The sequence below is a fragment of the Stegastes partitus genome, unplaced genomic scaffold, assembly GCF_000690725.1.
Source record: "Stegastes partitus isolate 25-593 unplaced genomic scaffold, Stegastes_partitus-1.0.2 Scaffold256, whole genome shotgun sequence".
Taxonomy (NCBI): Eukaryota; Metazoa; Chordata; class Actinopteri; family Pomacentridae; genus Stegastes; species Stegastes partitus.
In genome coordinates this window covers 451454-467745 of record NW_007577987.1, presented here as the reverse complement: position 1 = coordinate 467745, position 16292 = coordinate 451454, and the positions used below count along the sequence as shown (strand labels likewise).

At 44.3% G+C, this 16292-nt stretch overlaps 1 protein-coding gene across 2 annotated transcripts in view; it reads left to right on the top strand.

Annotated features, from left to right (window-relative positions):
- The window catches only part of fat1a (FAT atypical cadherin 1a), a 74413-nt gene extending 60546 nt beyond the window's left edge, over positions 1-13867 (top strand). Inside the window, exons 17-29 of one of the 2 annotated variants that reach the window (XM_008282080.1) lie at positions 83-226; positions 1838-2035; positions 2594-3190; positions 3809-4031; positions 4503-4634; positions 4787-4944; positions 5803-6274; positions 6851-7004; positions 7290-7400; positions 7550-8193; positions 8824-8961; positions 10754-10789; positions 12227-13867. In XM_008282080.1, coding sequence (XP_008280302.1) covers positions 83-226; positions 1838-2035; positions 2594-3190; positions 3809-4031; positions 4503-4634; positions 4787-4944; positions 5803-6274; positions 6851-7004; positions 7290-7400; positions 7550-8193; positions 8824-8961; positions 10754-10789; positions 12227-12900 — 3681 coding nt within the window. In that variant the 3' untranslated portion in view covers positions 12901-13867. The remainder of the gene's footprint in view (positions 1-82; positions 227-1837; positions 2036-2593; positions 3191-3808; positions 4032-4502; positions 4635-4786; positions 4945-5802; positions 6275-6850; positions 7005-7289; positions 7401-7549; positions 8194-8823; positions 8962-10753; positions 10790-12226) is intronic. The other variant, XM_008282081.1, reaches the window with a different exon arrangement.
- Positions 13868-16292: the final 2425 nt, after the last annotated feature.

Below are 16292 nucleotides of genomic sequence, written 5' to 3'. Positions count from 1 at the left end.
ACAAAAGCAGCTTTGCGTATGGATGGTGATTCTCTCTCTCTCTCTCTCTCTCTCTCTCTCTCTCTCTCTCTCCCCCTCTCAGACATCTGGGTACACTCTGACGGTGGTAGCCTCAGACAACGGGGTGCCTCCTCTTTCCAGCAGCGCCATGATCAACATTGACATCTCAGACGTCAACGATAACCCGCCCCTGTTCTCCCAGGCCAACTACAGCCTCATCATCCAGGTGAGAGAGGGGTGGTGGTGGGGAAGAGAAGGGGGTCAGTGCAGATAACTGATTAAGGGTGGAGAGAGAATGAAGCAGATGGAAAGGAAGAAAGAGAGGAGGAGGTGCAGGGGGGGGATTGCAGTGGACACAGAGAGAGGGATTAACAGGGAGAAATAATGGGAGACTGCGACTAGAATGTCAAGAAGCAAGTAGGAGGATGGAGCGAGAACAGAGGTAAGAAAAGAGGAGGAAGAGGCGGGTGAGGGGATTGAAAGACAGAGGCTGCATCTTAAGTATAAAAATGCAAATCAGGAATGAAAGGAAAGGACTGTAAAGGAGGAGAAAGGTAAGGGAGGTGAGAGATACTAAGCTGATAAAGGCTGGAAGAGCTGGAGTGATGGGGAGGTGTATAGTAGAAAAATTACAAGTATCTGTGCTCCAGTTTTAGAGATAAAAAACAAAAAAAGAAAGCTGTGAATCCAAAGGTAGGAGGGAAGATGAATTGTTTCCAATTTTCCTGTCTATTTAGAAAACCAAAAAAAAAGATCAGTTTAAGAGATGCTGTGAGGAGGCATAGTACACGTTGCAAACACGTCAAACTCTTCAGGATGAAGCCCGGTTCTGCCTCCTCGCTGGCTTTAATTTACGCACCATTAAGCCTTGATCAAAGTACAGTACTAAATCCTCCTAAAACAGAGCAAGTAAAAAAGCACACAGCACGCATATACTGTACGCACCACCAGAAAGATCAATAGTTTTTTCAACACTTCGGAATAAAAGTGAGTTTTGAGCGAGGACATAAAAGAGTCAACAGAAGGGACAGATGTGAAGCCCATTCAGGGACAGAAAAACAAAGACAAAGCCTATAAAACTGACGTGCTCTCTTTTACTGTTACTCATCAGAGGCTTAGCTGCAGCGCTGTGTACAAGCTGTTAGACAAGGACAACTGACAAACATCAGTGCCAGATTCATAAAAGCGGAGCTGTGCTTAAACACAGCAGGCTAACAGTGACAATGCTGCTGTTGACGGGCGAATGTTTGCTAAGTTAACCATCTCAGTGGAGCGTGTTTGCGTGATTACATGGAGCTGAAGGTTGGTGGCAGCGTCAGTAGGTTTGAAAGTATGTTTCCATCAATGGAAGTGTTTGTCAGATAGAAACTTTGACCTGATTGTGCTACATGCAAAGTCAAGGGATCAGCGAAGTAATTGCAAATCATGCGGAAGAGAACGAATCTGTGTTATAATTTTAATCTTACATTTGATCAAGTTGTCCTACAGATGAGTAGTTCAAGGACCGCTGCAAATTTTTACTGTTTCTGGCTCCAAGAAATATGGAAAGCATGTTTTTTCAAACCTGCCAGCAAGTTTTGGTGTTCATCGGCTTAAATAAAGCGTTCAGGAGTTTGGGGGGTTTTTTTTAGCTCGAAAAAAATAAATCGTCCAAGGGAAATTAAATGAATTCCGTTTCTGACAGTCGTTGTTGCTGCAGCGCAGCAGCGTTCTCTAAGTGCATAACTCAACTTGTATTTGTATTTGAACGTAGCAGAATTCAACATCATTCACTTCACGACAACCTAACCTCCTTCCCCCCCACAAGTGTTAAACACACCTCTTTTGTTCCCAACAGGAGAATCGACCAAAAGGCACAAGTGTTCTTCAGTTCACCGTAACGGATCGGGATGCTTCTCACAATGGCCCACCTTTCACCTTTGCCATCGTGAACGGGAACGAGGGCGATGCTTTCCACATCGACCAGCAGGGAGCTCTGCTGGCCGTGGGGGCGCTGAGCAGGAAGAGTAAAGAACACTACCTACTTGAAGCACAGGTGAGTCACAGCACTGAGGAGGAGCCAGAGTTGAGAGGTTGTATTGATTGAACGGTCAGTGTGCTCTATTTGCCTTTTCTGTCAGCGTTCCTCTCTGCATCTCCATCCTTCAACGCTTCCAAATGAATTCTAAATGCAGCTTGTATTGCTGCAAACAACTTCATGTAAGACGTTCACTTGAAACAGTCGTACTCTCAAGGAGAAGCAGAAATAAAAGACATTTGCTGTGATTTAGCTCGATCACGTGTCGCCTTAGAGGAAAGAACAGAGAAAAACTGAGTGGGCAGATGGGACATGAAATGTAAGTGTGATGTCTTGCTACACATGAAATGCACCCTGAGATCTGAGTCATCTTATTTCTTGCAGAACCGTTGACCATCCCTGTGAAAGTGTTACAATGTCTGCTCTCATAAATGTCTGCTTGGCTTTAATGTCTGGTGCACCTACAGTGTATAGATGCTGGTATCTTAAGGATATGAGGAGCGCAAGAGCTTGATTGCCCTCTGCTGTTGGAAAAAATATAAAACGATGTGCCTCCTTCTCTTTTCTCTTGTTCAGGTGTCAGACAGTGGCAAACCTCAGCTCTTTTCCACCGCCTTCATCAGCGTGCGTATAATAGAAGAGAGCGTCTACCCTCCAGCCATTCTCCCGCTGGACATTTTCGTCTCCACTGCTGGGGATGAATATCCTGGAGGCGTCCTCGGCAAGGTCCACGCCACCGACCAGGACGTCTACGACACGCTCACCTACAGCCTCGCCCCGTCATCGCCCTCAGCCTCCGACGAAAGCGGCGCCTTGTTTTCGATTTCGGCTTCCGATGGCAAAGTCATCGCCCTGCGGCCGCTCGACGTGGGCCACTACCCTCTAAACGTGACGGTGACCGACGGACGCTTCACCACGCCTGCTGATGTCACCGTGCACGTTCGACAAGTGACCCGTCAGGCCCTGGACAACTCCATCGCTGTGCGCTTCGCTAATATCGCCCCGGAGGAGTTTATCGGGGACTACTGGCGCAACTTCCAGCGAGCGCTGAGAAACATCGCCGGGGTTCGGAGGAGTGAGGTTCAGCTGGTGAGCCTGCAGCCTTCAGAGCAAGGAGATCTGGATGTCCTGTTGACGCTGGAGAGATCTGGCAGCCCCTACCAATCTCAGGAGGTAAGAGCAGCCAGTTGCAAAAATCAGTGGTGGATTGTGCTGCTACGGCAAACGATTTTACTAACAGGTTATTATCCTGCTATTTACTAATCTGATGATTATTTCCCAGATGTCAGCATGTCTCAGAACCCAGGCTGATTTCTTTCAGTTGTTTAATTAGAAAAAATTAACAATTCTTCTAAATGAAAGCTTTAATACACAGAGATTAGTGATTTTGGGTTTAATCAATGACTAGAGAGGGACTTTAGGTAACTGGAACAAGCAAATGTTTATTGTTTTTGTATTAAAAAAAGTGACTCAGTTGTCAAAGTAGTTGCTGAATAATTGACGTATCTGATTATTCAACTAATCGTTTGAGCTCTAAACATGTATAGTGTAGAAATAACTGAAAATTAACTGCTCCTGAAAAAAGGACAAAATGCATAATCAGTATCGAAATTAATTTCTTAACTGATTAATCAGCCGATTGTTTCAGCTTTTTCCTTCAAATGAAACCAACCATTAATCACTTATCAGACCTGCTGCTGCTTCATTTTCAGTCTCCTAATGGTTTAATGGAGTTCTCATATCAGCGCGAATCCCCTTTATTGAATCCGTCCGTGTTTCTGTTTTCTTCAGGTCGTCTTCCGGAAGCTGAACTCCTCTGCGGCGGTGATCGAGGAGATGACGGGGGTCCGCATAGTGCGGGTGGTGCAGAAGCTGTGCGCCGGTCTGGACTGCCCGTTACACTTTTGCGACGAGGTCATCTCCCTGGATAAGACCTCCATGTCCACGTACAGCACGGCCCGCCTCAGCTTCGTCACGCCGCGACACCAGAGAGTCGCAACCTGCCAGTGTGAAGGTACGCTGACGACGCTTCCACGCAAACAAACTCACATTTACTCATGATTGATCTATTAGTACGACGGGGTGTTAGGGCCACATTGAGAAAGATCTTTTACCACAGATTCGAGAATAAAGTTGAAAAATTACAAGAATAAAATTGTAATTTTACAAGAATAAAGTAGTAATTTTACGAGAAAAAAAGTTGCAATTTTATGAGAATAAAATGAAGATAAAGTATCTCCTGGTTTGTGAAGCCGATGCTGAAGTACAACGAAATGCTCCACAGCCCTCATTTGAACACCTTTCCTCTTTTAGAACAACTGGTTTCAATGTTACGACTTCATTATCATATTATTACCACTTTTTTTCTCGTAAAATTTCAACTTAATTCTCGTAAAATTATGACTTTATTAATGTGGCCCTAATACTCCGTTGTACAATCAGAGCTGCCGTTCTCAGTGGAGTTTTTTTTTCTTCTCGTATTTAGGCAGCAGATGTCCTGTGGTGACCAACCTGTGTGAGAACAACCACTGTCCTGAGGGTACGGAGTGTGTGGCAGATCCAAGAGATATTGTGTACAGTTGTGTGTGTCCTGAGGGCAAAAAGGGCAAATGCTCTGGTAAGACTCTATCTCTTTATCTGTGATCTTAGATATTTTTTGCCCTTCTCTCCCTAACTTTCTCTACTTGCTGCGATAAAGAAAATAATCCAAGAATGATGCCCAGTGTTTGACTTTTTTCTGCTGTTTTGTCCTTGCTCTTTTTAATCCAGATGGCCACTCGCTGACGTTCAATGGAAACGGTTACGTGAAATACCATCTGATGGAGACCGAGAACAAGGAGCTGATGAAGCTATCACTGAGGCTCAGGACCTTCTCCAGCCATGCTACTGTCATGTATGCTAAAGGGACCGACTACAGCATCCTTGAGGTGTGTGTTTGTGTGTAAACTATTTGTCGAGCCCCAACAAAATCAGAATCAGAATTGCTTAAATAATCCCTGCAGGGAAATTACTCCGGCTGAGTCACTCAGGGGTATATTTATTCTTTCAGTCTTTTTTCTAAAAAACTGAATTGATAACCATCCTTATAATAAGTAAGTCTAGACTGACTGTCCCCCTGCATTTCTTAGCCCGTCTCTATATTATTGCCCAGCATTTCCATATCAGAAGGGCTTAATAAACACACAACTGACCTGCCCTCCCTCGAGACCAGCCAGCCATGTGTACCAACCGACTGTGCTGAAGGGTTCAAAAAAAGCCATTTTAAAACTCCTTTCACATGAGGGACTATGGGAATGTGGTGGTGGGCTGAAAAACACACACATGAGCTATTTTAGTACTGGGAGGGAAGCAGAAAGCAGTTTTCCACACATTCCTTTTCGAGTCTGTCTGGTAAAGCAGTCTGCATGCCAGAGTTCAGACAAAGAACCTGGTTGACTACAACACAGTTTTGTGTCTCAGGTCGACATGTAAGGCTTTAAATATCTGCACTTTGTGTGTTTATTTTAGAGGCTTGAACAGAAGTTATATTGTTGTACAATGCTGGTGTACAACAGTATATGCTGATAATGTGATGTTGTGTAATACGATTAGGAGAATTGAAATGTTCTTTCATGGCATACCAATAAGAGGATGTCAGAAACTGATTTGTAACAGCGACTTGATGATTTGATCAGCGTGAGTTTTAATTTTGTGGAGTGTTAATCTGAGGCAGGAACAAAGAGCAGAACCGATGAGATGATATTAAACATGTTCTAACTCTTGTAACTTTTCCGTATTTAAACTAGATCGTGAACGGCCGCCTGCAGTACAAGTTTGACTGCGGCAGCGGTCCAGGCCTGGTGTCAGTCCACAGCGCTCAGGTTAACGACGGAGAGTGGCACTCCGTCTCACTGGAGGTGGACGGCAACTATGCTAAACTGGTGCTGGACCGGGTGCACGCTGCCTCAGGCACAGCACCGGGCACTCTGCGTACCCTCAACCTTGACAACAGTATTTACTTTGGCGGTCACGTACGCCAGCAGCTCACCTCGGCTCGGCACGGCCGCAGCCTGCCCGTCACCAACGGGCTCCGCGGCTGCATGGAGGCCATCACCCTGAATGGCCAGGAGCTGCCTCTCAACACCAGAGCTCACCGAGCCCACGCTGTGCTGGAGGACATCGTGGACGTGGCTCCGGGCTGCGCGCTCGCACCTGCTGAGAGTTGTTCCAGCAACCCCTGCACCAACGGCGGGAGCTGCACATCACTGCCTAATGGAGGTACGCCATGTCCTGCTTAGCTCGCGGCACTCGTTTATTTCTCCTTCTCAACTACGTGCACTTTCACATGAGTCTGGGTTAGATTAAGACGTTTAAATCTTTCTCTGATTGTCTATTGTTGCCTAACTAACTTCAAATCAAGCATCGCTGTTTTTTCTGCTATTCTCAATAAGGGTACATTTTCAGCAGAAGAGTTGAAAACCATGCTTTTAATCAAGACTAGCTATTGGAGGCAGGCCTAAAGTAGTAATTCTGTCTGTTTTATAGGTATGCATAATCATCATTTAGTATTCCTGGTGTGTGCCATTGCTGTGTTAATTTGCAGTTGCAGCCTGTGTTGTTTGCTGTTAATGCAAACTCCACACTTCTGCATCTGTTTCACATTACAAACCTGCCAGTGGTCCGGGGGCATAATTACTTACCATCACCAGAAGGGTATTTGTAAAACATCTGCAGGATGTGTTGAGTTTAAAAAAAACACCAGGCTTGTAAAAGGAAAAAAAAGAAAAAATTATCATGAAATTATGATTTCTCTGTAGTATTTTCCTGATTAGCTTTGTTTTCTGTCTTCCACAGGCTACTTCTGCAAGTGTCCGGCCTCTTTCATGGGCACGCATTGTGAGATTGCCATAAGTCCTTGTGCCTCCAACCCCTGTCTGTACGGCGGCACCTGTGTACCTCGTGCAGATGACTTCTACTGCCAGTGCAGAGGGCAGTACTCAGGACAAAGGTATTACGGTGTTTTCTTTCTGATCTTCATAAAACGAACACTACCCGCCACAGCATTGATGCCATGTTGGTAAAAACATTTTCGTCATAGTAAAGAGATAATCGGTGTCCTTAAAAGGAGCTCGTGTCAGTTTAATATTAGCCAGCAATGATATATAGTATGTATTTATGTCATTTCCTCCAGCAACATTTAACCTGTTTGGACCCAAAAACTCTGATTGCATTCACAAATCAAGTTTTCATGCCATTCTTACTGTTCACATGAGTAACCTTGTTTCAACTTCAGGTGCCAGCTGGGGCCGTACTGCAGAGACAACCCCTGCAAGAATAGCGGGAAGTGTATCGACAGTCTGGACGGTCCGGTGTGTGAGTGTGAGGCAGGCTTCCAGGGAGACAGGTATGTCAGTTTTTAGTTCAAATTTATAAATCAACTCACCTAATTATTTAACATCTCCCAACTACAAAACATCTGATGATTTGCTCCAGCGGTTACAGCCAGTGTTTCTCCCTCCAACTCACCTCGCTGAATTCCTGTGTCTCGTCCAGGTGCCTGAGTGATGTTGACGAGTGCATCAAGAACCCGTGCGCCAACGGAGGCCAGTGCCAGAACACGTACGGCTCCTACAAGTGTAACTGCTCGCTGGGTTTCAACGGGCAGACGTGCGAACTCCGCGTTGAGCTCCGTAACGAGTTCGTCTCCACCTCCTGGAACATCGGCTTGGAGGAGGTGATCGGCATCGTGATCTTCGTGTCCAGCATCTTCATCCTGGTCCTCCTCTTCATCATCATCCGCAAGAGGGCCTGTCGCAGCAAGTCCAAGTCCGACGACGACGACATGCGCCCCGGAGGTTCAAACGTGCCTCACTCCTTCCTCCAGAGGCCTTTCTTTGACGCCAAACTCAACAAAAACATCTACTCGGACATCCCTCCTCAGGTTCCCGTGCGGCCCATCTCCTACACTCCCAGCATTCCGAGCGACTCGCGAAACAACCTGGACAGGAACTCGTTCGAGGGCTCGGCCATCCCGGAGCATCCCGAGTTCAGCACCTTCAACCCGGATTCTGTGCACGGACACCGCAAGACCGTGGCCGTGTGCAGCGTAGCGCCCAATCTCCCTCCTCCCCCTCCCTCCAACTCCGTCTCAGACAGCGACTCCATCCAGAAGCCGAACTGGGACTATGACTATGACAGTAAGTTTTTCATTGAACTTCGCTCATCTCATCCAAGGCAAGAGTTGCGTTCAGTTCCAAATGAGTACTATGATTACTGTCATTTTCGGACTATTGAGTGCACCTGAATATAAGCCACACCCACTAACGTTAAAAAGAAAAAAATACATATATAGGCTGCACTTGTCTATAAGCTGCAGGTGTCCACGTTGTAACATGAGATATTTAAATATGTACCTTTAGCAAACACAAATACATACCGTAAATGTTTTTTCCCAAACAGCGCCTGTAACACGGCTGGTTCAAAAAATAAAAAATGCAGCAGCTTACCAGGAAAAGTCAATGATCGCTATCTTCATCTTCCTCCTGCGCACTAAAACCACTAAAGTCTTCAGTGTCGGAATTGAACAGCCTCAGAATCACTCCGTCACACACTTCCTCGGTCTCTCTTTCGTTGTCACTCTCAATGTCACTTTCGTCTCGAGACAAATTCGTAAAAACCCATAAATTAGCTGCATTATTGTTTAAGCCGCAGTGTTCAAAGCATGTGAAAAAAGTAGCACCTTATAGTCCGGACATTACGGTAATGATCACCTTCTCCATGTTACAGTATGGAGGTTATACGCTAAAACACTGTGCTCTGTGTTCCAGCTAAAGTGGTGGACCTGGACCCGTGCCTGACCAAGAAGCCTGTGGAGGACAGCGCCTGTCACCCCTACAACACCAGAGGCAGCATGTCTGAGGTCCACTCCCTCAGCTCCTTCCAGTCAGAGTCCTGCGATGATAACGGTATGCTGCCATGTCAAAGCGCTTCCTCTGTGGCGTTTCACATGAAACTAACATAGTTTGAAAAATGTTGTATTTTGTAACACATAAATCAATGAGATGTTTTATTTATTTTTTTTGTTCTGATCAGCCTGCAGGATTTTTGCAACAGTTGCCTTTGTCCTGTGTTGATTTCAATGCTAACGCTTCTTCTTTGCATGCTCAGAATGGATGGCCCGATAGTGGCTGTGGGGTCATGTGTTCTTTTCTCTTTCTTTTTGCTGCGGGGCTTCAGCTCCCATATGGATCAAATCAGTCCACAGATCCAGAACAAGGTTTTAAATAGGGGGTCCAGCCTGTAAGTCCTCAATCACTACCGGTACAGACGGAAGCAATCACAACAACTGTGTCATTCTCCTGAGATTATTGATCAAAAACGACAAATCTGACCTTGTTTTCTGTTGAGTTAAGCTTCAAAAAGGGGTTTGATGACTTACTCCAACAGCAGTTATTTTCTGTTTGACTCATGGGATCATTGACTTTGCATTTTTACTTCTTTTTTTTTTTAAATTTACAAGCATGCCTTTTCTTTTTCTTTTGTTTGTCTGTTCTTTTTTTGTTTCTCAAAACATAGCTACAAGCGGATGTTTAAAGCAAATATCAAGGAACATATCACAAGGGTATACAAGCATATTTTATGTTCTCCCATTTTTCCATCACATCACTCTTAATTACCCGTCGTCATCACCGGGACGCCATGATGGGGACTGTGCTGCTCATAAGTCATCAAAACCTTCATCCTATACCTTCAAAAACAAATCCTAAATTTCAATTAGAACCGTTCCAAACAGGTATTTTCTATTTCCTCATTCCCTCAGTTTGTTTTCCAAACACACACAGCCTTTTTTTTTTTCTCTCTCTCTGTGTTTAGGGTTGGAAATGTGTTTATATCTCTGGGGAATTTCACTGATTCTTCCATCTGTACTGTCAATGGCACCCGCTAGCATCTCAGTATGTTGTTGTTGTGTGTTATCTTGCACAAACAAAACCAGACCCCCCCTCCTCTCCTTCCATCCCTCCACACACACACACACACACACACACACCACTGTGTTGCCTTCCTCCATTGTCTTGTGCCCAGTCATGAAACCCCCTCAGACACACAACAGACAAAGTTCGTCCAGCAACAGGGACGACAACATTTGTGGGAAGTGTTGGCACCACTGCGCATTCCATATGTGTCTCTTCTTTGTTCTTCCTTTTCTTTCTTTACAAATGATAGACGCATTTGTACTAATGAAAGATCTCTTCCACCCACTCCCCCCCCTCCTCTCCCCTGCCTCTCACAAGCCTCCATAGTGACAATAATCCACCTTGTCAACTCTGCTGTTGACACGGTGGAAGGAGAAGGTACTCGTCTAGCTTTCATCTGCCGCTAGTTTTGTTCTCGGTGTTGGGATGTGAAGTGTAGGTTGTAGCGCTGCCATTATCTTACACTGACAAACCTCATCCGACCCTGACTTCTGCCTTTTTTTTTTTTTTTTAAGATTCAGCTGCTAATTAAAAAGATATGCAAATACAAAATTAAACCGGCAGCTTAAGCGTTGCCTCGGCATTGTTCGTCTCCAACTCGCACTTTTAAGAAGTCTGTCTAAGAAAATGGCAAAGCGGTTGTGCATTCATTTACCTGTCATTCCCGTCATCGTTACTTGTGTTCCTCATTTCGTTCATGTTCTCAGTCGATTGTTCTCTCCTGTTAGATTTTAACGTGACTTGTTCTTTCTCTTTTTCTCCCTCTTCTTTGCCTCATGTAAAGAGTCTTTTTTGGCTCATGATCTCAAGAACCCAAGAGGTGACTTGTTTTTTCATCTTTGTTTGCCTGGTTTTACCCTGATCCCATCCTCTAACTTCTACCCACTAACCCTAAATCCTAAAAGAGGAGCTTTAAAGCTGCTGTGACGCTGAGCGCTCTTTATGCAGCAATGGTCTTCTAAGGTGTTTGTGTCTGCCTCTGTAAGACTACTTATCGCCCCAGAAACACTCCTTTGCATGGCTTTGATGACATTAAGATGATCAAAGGTGTGGCTCAGTCACTAACTGGATATCCTCTTAGTCATGTTGTGTTTGTGTGTTTGTGCTACCAGTGTTAAGAGTGTGTCAAAATGTCGTTTTATTTTGAAATGTGATTACGGAGGTGGAGGGAAGGACAACTGTGCATTTGGGTGAGGTGTAGTTATCTTTTTAACCTTCTGAGCCCCAAAACCCACCGCTTTAAAAGACACATCAACTTTTTTTTTTTTTTTTAATAGTTGCCACTAATCAGAGCCAGAAACTATAAAAACAGAAAGAATTATCCGACAGTCATTGAACTGCTCACCTGTGATCAGAAAACTTCCCTTTTCTACATGTGTCATTTAAAATTTTGCTAAACTGCTAAACAGATTGGCTAAAAAACAAAAAAATATGTGATCCTCAGTGCACCCGGAAGCCAGTAGTAACTATTTTTTAAATCTTTATAAAAGAAATCATCAACGAAATTCAACTTATGATGCACGACAATAAACATTTACACAGAAGACACTTTTTTACTTTTCTCTGATTGTAGCCGTGGTTGTGCTGTTGCCATAGACTTTAATTGTAAAGAAGCCCAGAGTGAGTAAAAAAAATGCAACTGGAGCAAAATATGTTGCTTATATTTAATACATTTGTTCAGAAGTGATGTCACTTAGCAACATATTGGCACAATAGCTGCAGTAGGATGCAAAGCTGTATTTTATACCTCCATCACTGGTGTTATTAGTTTGAACTTAACAATACCAATAATTGTTTTTTTCCAACCGATGTCCAAACACACTCCTATAACACCGGCGATTATCTCTCTGCTCGCTGCAAGCGTTAGCGCTCATCTTTGATTAGACACATTTATGAATATATCAAGAAGAGCCATCAAAAATAGTTTGACGATTTAAAAAAAACAAGGAATTTTTTTGACATACTTTTAGCATTTAACAAAAGATAACTGAACAAATAACAAGGAGACTGAATTAGATCTGTTGTTTTTTTGTTTTTTATTTCACTGTCGTTGCATTTGTGAAGTGTGTTAAGATGTTGTTCAGACAGTTGTGTGACGTTAAGTTTTGTTGGTGTTACTTGGACCTGTGTTGCTGTTGCATGGTGTGGGGTTTTAACATTAACAAGATGGCATTTGGTGGATGTTAACAGCTCAATGTGTTGCATTGAGCTTTGTCACAGACCTAATATTTGTCTTTGGTCTTTGCTTTTCACACAGGATATCACTGGGACACATCTGATTGGATGCCAAGTGTTCAACTTCCTGGAATCCAGGAGTTTCCACAGTATGAGGTTGTGGAGTCACCCGCCCCTCTGTACAGTGACCCGAGTGCCATCGACACCGACTATTATCCAGGCGGCTTTGACATTGAGAGCGATTTCCCTCCGCCGCCAGAGGACTTCCCTGCCAACGACGACCTACCGCCGCCACCTTTGCCAGAGTACAGCGACCGCTGTGACACACTGCGGCCCCTCGGCAGAGACTTGGACCCGTCTGTGGGCGGTTCGGGCGGCTCAGGTGGGGTCCGCCAGCGCCCAGCCCTGCCCCAGCTCTACAGCCTTAACCAGTATCTGCCACAGCACTCCTACCCAAGCGATGGGGGTGACACCGAGGGCCAGGGCACCTCCTCCGCCACCATTACCCCGGCCTCCACCATGGGCACCGGCGGTTACAGAGGGGGCTACCCTCTAGGCTGTAGTCGGGACTTTGACTCCTCAGCTCTGGACAACATGTCCATGTCTCTGTACACGTCCACGGCCTCTTGCTCGGACATGTCGGCGTGCTGCGAGGAGTCCGAGGTGATGATAAGCGACTACGAGAGCGGAGACGAGGGCCACTTCGAGCGGCTGGCCATCCCGGCGCTGGACTCCCAACAGCACACTGAAGTCTGACACTGGATCCAAACAAAAGTGCCTGAACCCACAGCTACACCTTATGTTAGCCCTTGACACACCACTCACGGTAAACACGCACAGTATGTGGACACATAAACCAACACCACACACATACATGCACACTGACACAAACGATGAATCTGAGTAAAAACAGGGGTTGTTGAGACTGGTTGAGGGCCATTCGGCTGAGAAGATCTGAAGAAACTACAGGAGCGACTGTAGCCTCTTTGCATCTGCTCGGTCCAACTCCTGCCCCTTTGAGTTGGCGGTGCCATTGCTTTAAGTAACTGTCATCATACACAGGAGGTGGATCGTCTGAAGGATCAACATTTCAATGTACAACAGGAAAAGCATCATGAAAAAAAACAAAAAAGAATATTTCATGAAAATATCTTTGTTTCTATAAACAAACCAAGCAAAATGTTTTTATACAAGTCCTCATTTTCAATGTAAATTTAAATGTACAGTTTTGATTTCAAAGTTTACTAGGTTTTGTAGATATTCTATGCTTTTATTTTCAACAACAAAAAAAAAAGAGTTAAATGGTGTGACATTATCAGCCTTACTGTGCTTACATTCACTAAAAAAAAATAAACATTAAAAAAAGAGATAAGAGAAGAGCGTGGCTTTTCTGAACACAGTGTACTCGTAAAAGTTTATTGTCTCTTGCTCATTTCAAAAAGGGTCTTCAATGAACGACTGCATATTCTTGTGTTGTTTGTTTTTTTTTTTCTTTTTGTTTTTTTTAATTTGTTTGTTTGTACATTTTGACTTTGGAACCTCTTTATTTTTCCACCAAGAAAATGGGACCCAATATATTTATAGTGCAGAGTTATCCATGGACACGTGACTTTTTCAGGTGTCTATGTGCGTCTGAGCAATGCTATGGTCTTGTTAAGGTTTTTATTGAATACTGCCACAAGCTCACGCTTTCCTACTGGCAATAAATTATTCCTAAAAAATACTCTGAATGTCTGTGTGCATTTATTTCTTGTATTAATCCAACCAAGATGCAGTACTAAGTAGTAATTTGGTTACAACAGTGTCATTTGTGAGAATGACTTGAGTTTGGACTGATAAAAATATGAATATAAACTATTTAACAGGTCATTTTTTATCTTCAAATTTACACCCTTGAACTAATATTTCTGTTTCGTTCAAGTGGAGCTGAAATGATCCGTTTAATAGTAGATTAACAAAAGTTTCTGGACTTTTTAAACAAAAAAAATCAGATTAAAGTAAACATTTGTGTGTTTTCTTGGTCTCATGAGAATGCAGACATTAGTCAGACTTTATTTACTACAGTTAAAAGACTGACTGAACTGCGGCGATGCTCTCTTCGGTACGCTGAACATTTCGGGTTGTTGGACTGTTGGTCAGACGTTGTTCTTAATAATTGGGCCAATTGAGTATCTGAGAAACTTGTAGGCAGACTGTTCCTGAAATGAATCTTTAGTTGCAGTAACACAATGAGCTACACTTGAGAAACGACGAGTCATTTGTATCTTGTCACTTCGCAATCCCTCATCGACACAGTGAAGCAGCGCAGCATCTTGTTGGAGGCCTCCCTCATGTCTGCCTGCTCTGTGTCACCTCCCCGCTCTGTCTCCCTGCAGCTGCTTGTATCAATAAACCGCGGTTGTCTCACACGAGGTTGATAAAATAACATGACCCTGATACCTCCAGGCCCGTTCCACCGCTGCAGTCGCTCTGCGCTCTGTATTTTTCCACTGTTGGGCTCTCTGCGCTGTCCTGACCTGGTCGTGACTCCACAAAGGATTGACTGTTTTCCTTCCTGGGCTCTGTGGTGGAAGAACGACCTTCTGACCTGCAGCCAGGACAGCACAGTCACTCCACGATGGCAGTAATAGGCCGACTGCCGTCAAGACACATCTCTCCTCAGCCTTCCTCTAATGAATCTTACCATGTCACCGGTATGAGACTGTCTGCATGAGAGCAGAGTCGCACGACTAAATCACAGGCTGCAGAGTTACAATCTGCTCTGGTTTGGACTCAGTTTTTTTATAGCTGTGTCGGGAAAAACATCATTATACTGAGGTAACACGTCTAAAAAACAAAAATTAAAGCAAAGATATGACATCACTGTATTTAAATCAACAAAATCCTATCAATTAACTGCTCAACCGCTACAGGGAGAGAATCTGAGAACATGAAATGCTTTATAAAACCCACTGTACAGAATGCAGAAAGCTGGAAATGTTGCAGGTTTAACAGCTGATGTTATGATTAGAGGTGACAGGACTCGTTCTATCAGCAATGCTCTGCAGATCTGATAACCAACTGTAAGGTGAGAAACTGTTTTAACTTCATAAAATGCTAAAAGTCATCAACAGGGTCCCAGATTCCTCCGTTTCTAACAATCTGCAGTTATAAATATAGTACGTAGCTGTAGTTACATGTTTGTTTCTTACTGATCTGTGTGACTCCGACTGTGTTCAGCTATAATTTACAAGGTCATAAAACTTTTTTATAAACAAGGAATGCCTTCTCAGAAAGTTGTTTCCTTCTTTCTCGGCAAACAAATACATGGTGCTTGTTCGCGTCCAAACCAAAACCGCATTTCGTTGCTTTTGTTAAAGGTTCTGTGTGCAACCTTTCAGAGCCACAGGACGTTGTTAGAGCGACCGACGTCTCAGACCGAAACAGGTGCATCGGCCACGCTTCCCACCTCGCTACATGAGAGGCAACAAAAAAAAAAATCCAGCCACAACTAGTCGCCCACGCTAGTGTTGTGAAACACATTGAATGTCTGCAGCTCAGGTTACCTTCACTTCATCTGTTTCTCTGTGCTTGTGTCTGGACCCACGGACCAACAGAGTCTCCTTGTGGATGAACTGGAGCAGACCTGTGTGTGGAAACAGAGCTGCATGAAGTGAAAGAAGACGGACGCAAGCGGAAGAATAAACAGATGGAAAACATCCATTTATTATCTATACATCGCTTAATCCTCACTGGGGTCACCAGTCTGTCACAGGGCCACACTTAGAGACAGAAGCACACTCACATTCACACCTATAGACAATTTAGAATCACCAATTGACCTCAACATGTTTTTGAGCTGTGGGAGGAAGTCAGAGAACCAGAACCCAGCGGCACGGGGAGAACATGCAAACTCCACACAGGGTGTCCTCACTGGGACGTGAACTGGGGATCTTTTAGCTGTGAGGCGACGGTGCTAACCACCGAGCCACTGTGCAGCCCCAGATAAAAAACATCAAACAACCAAAAAAAGAAAAAAAAAATTAAATTCATTTGTATATTTGGGACACCAGCGGAGCTCTGAGCAGCACTTTTGCGTTCATGTTCAGTGTCAGTCATGGTGTGTTTCTAAACTCAAGCAGGGCAGACTTTCAAAGGGAGGACCTCAC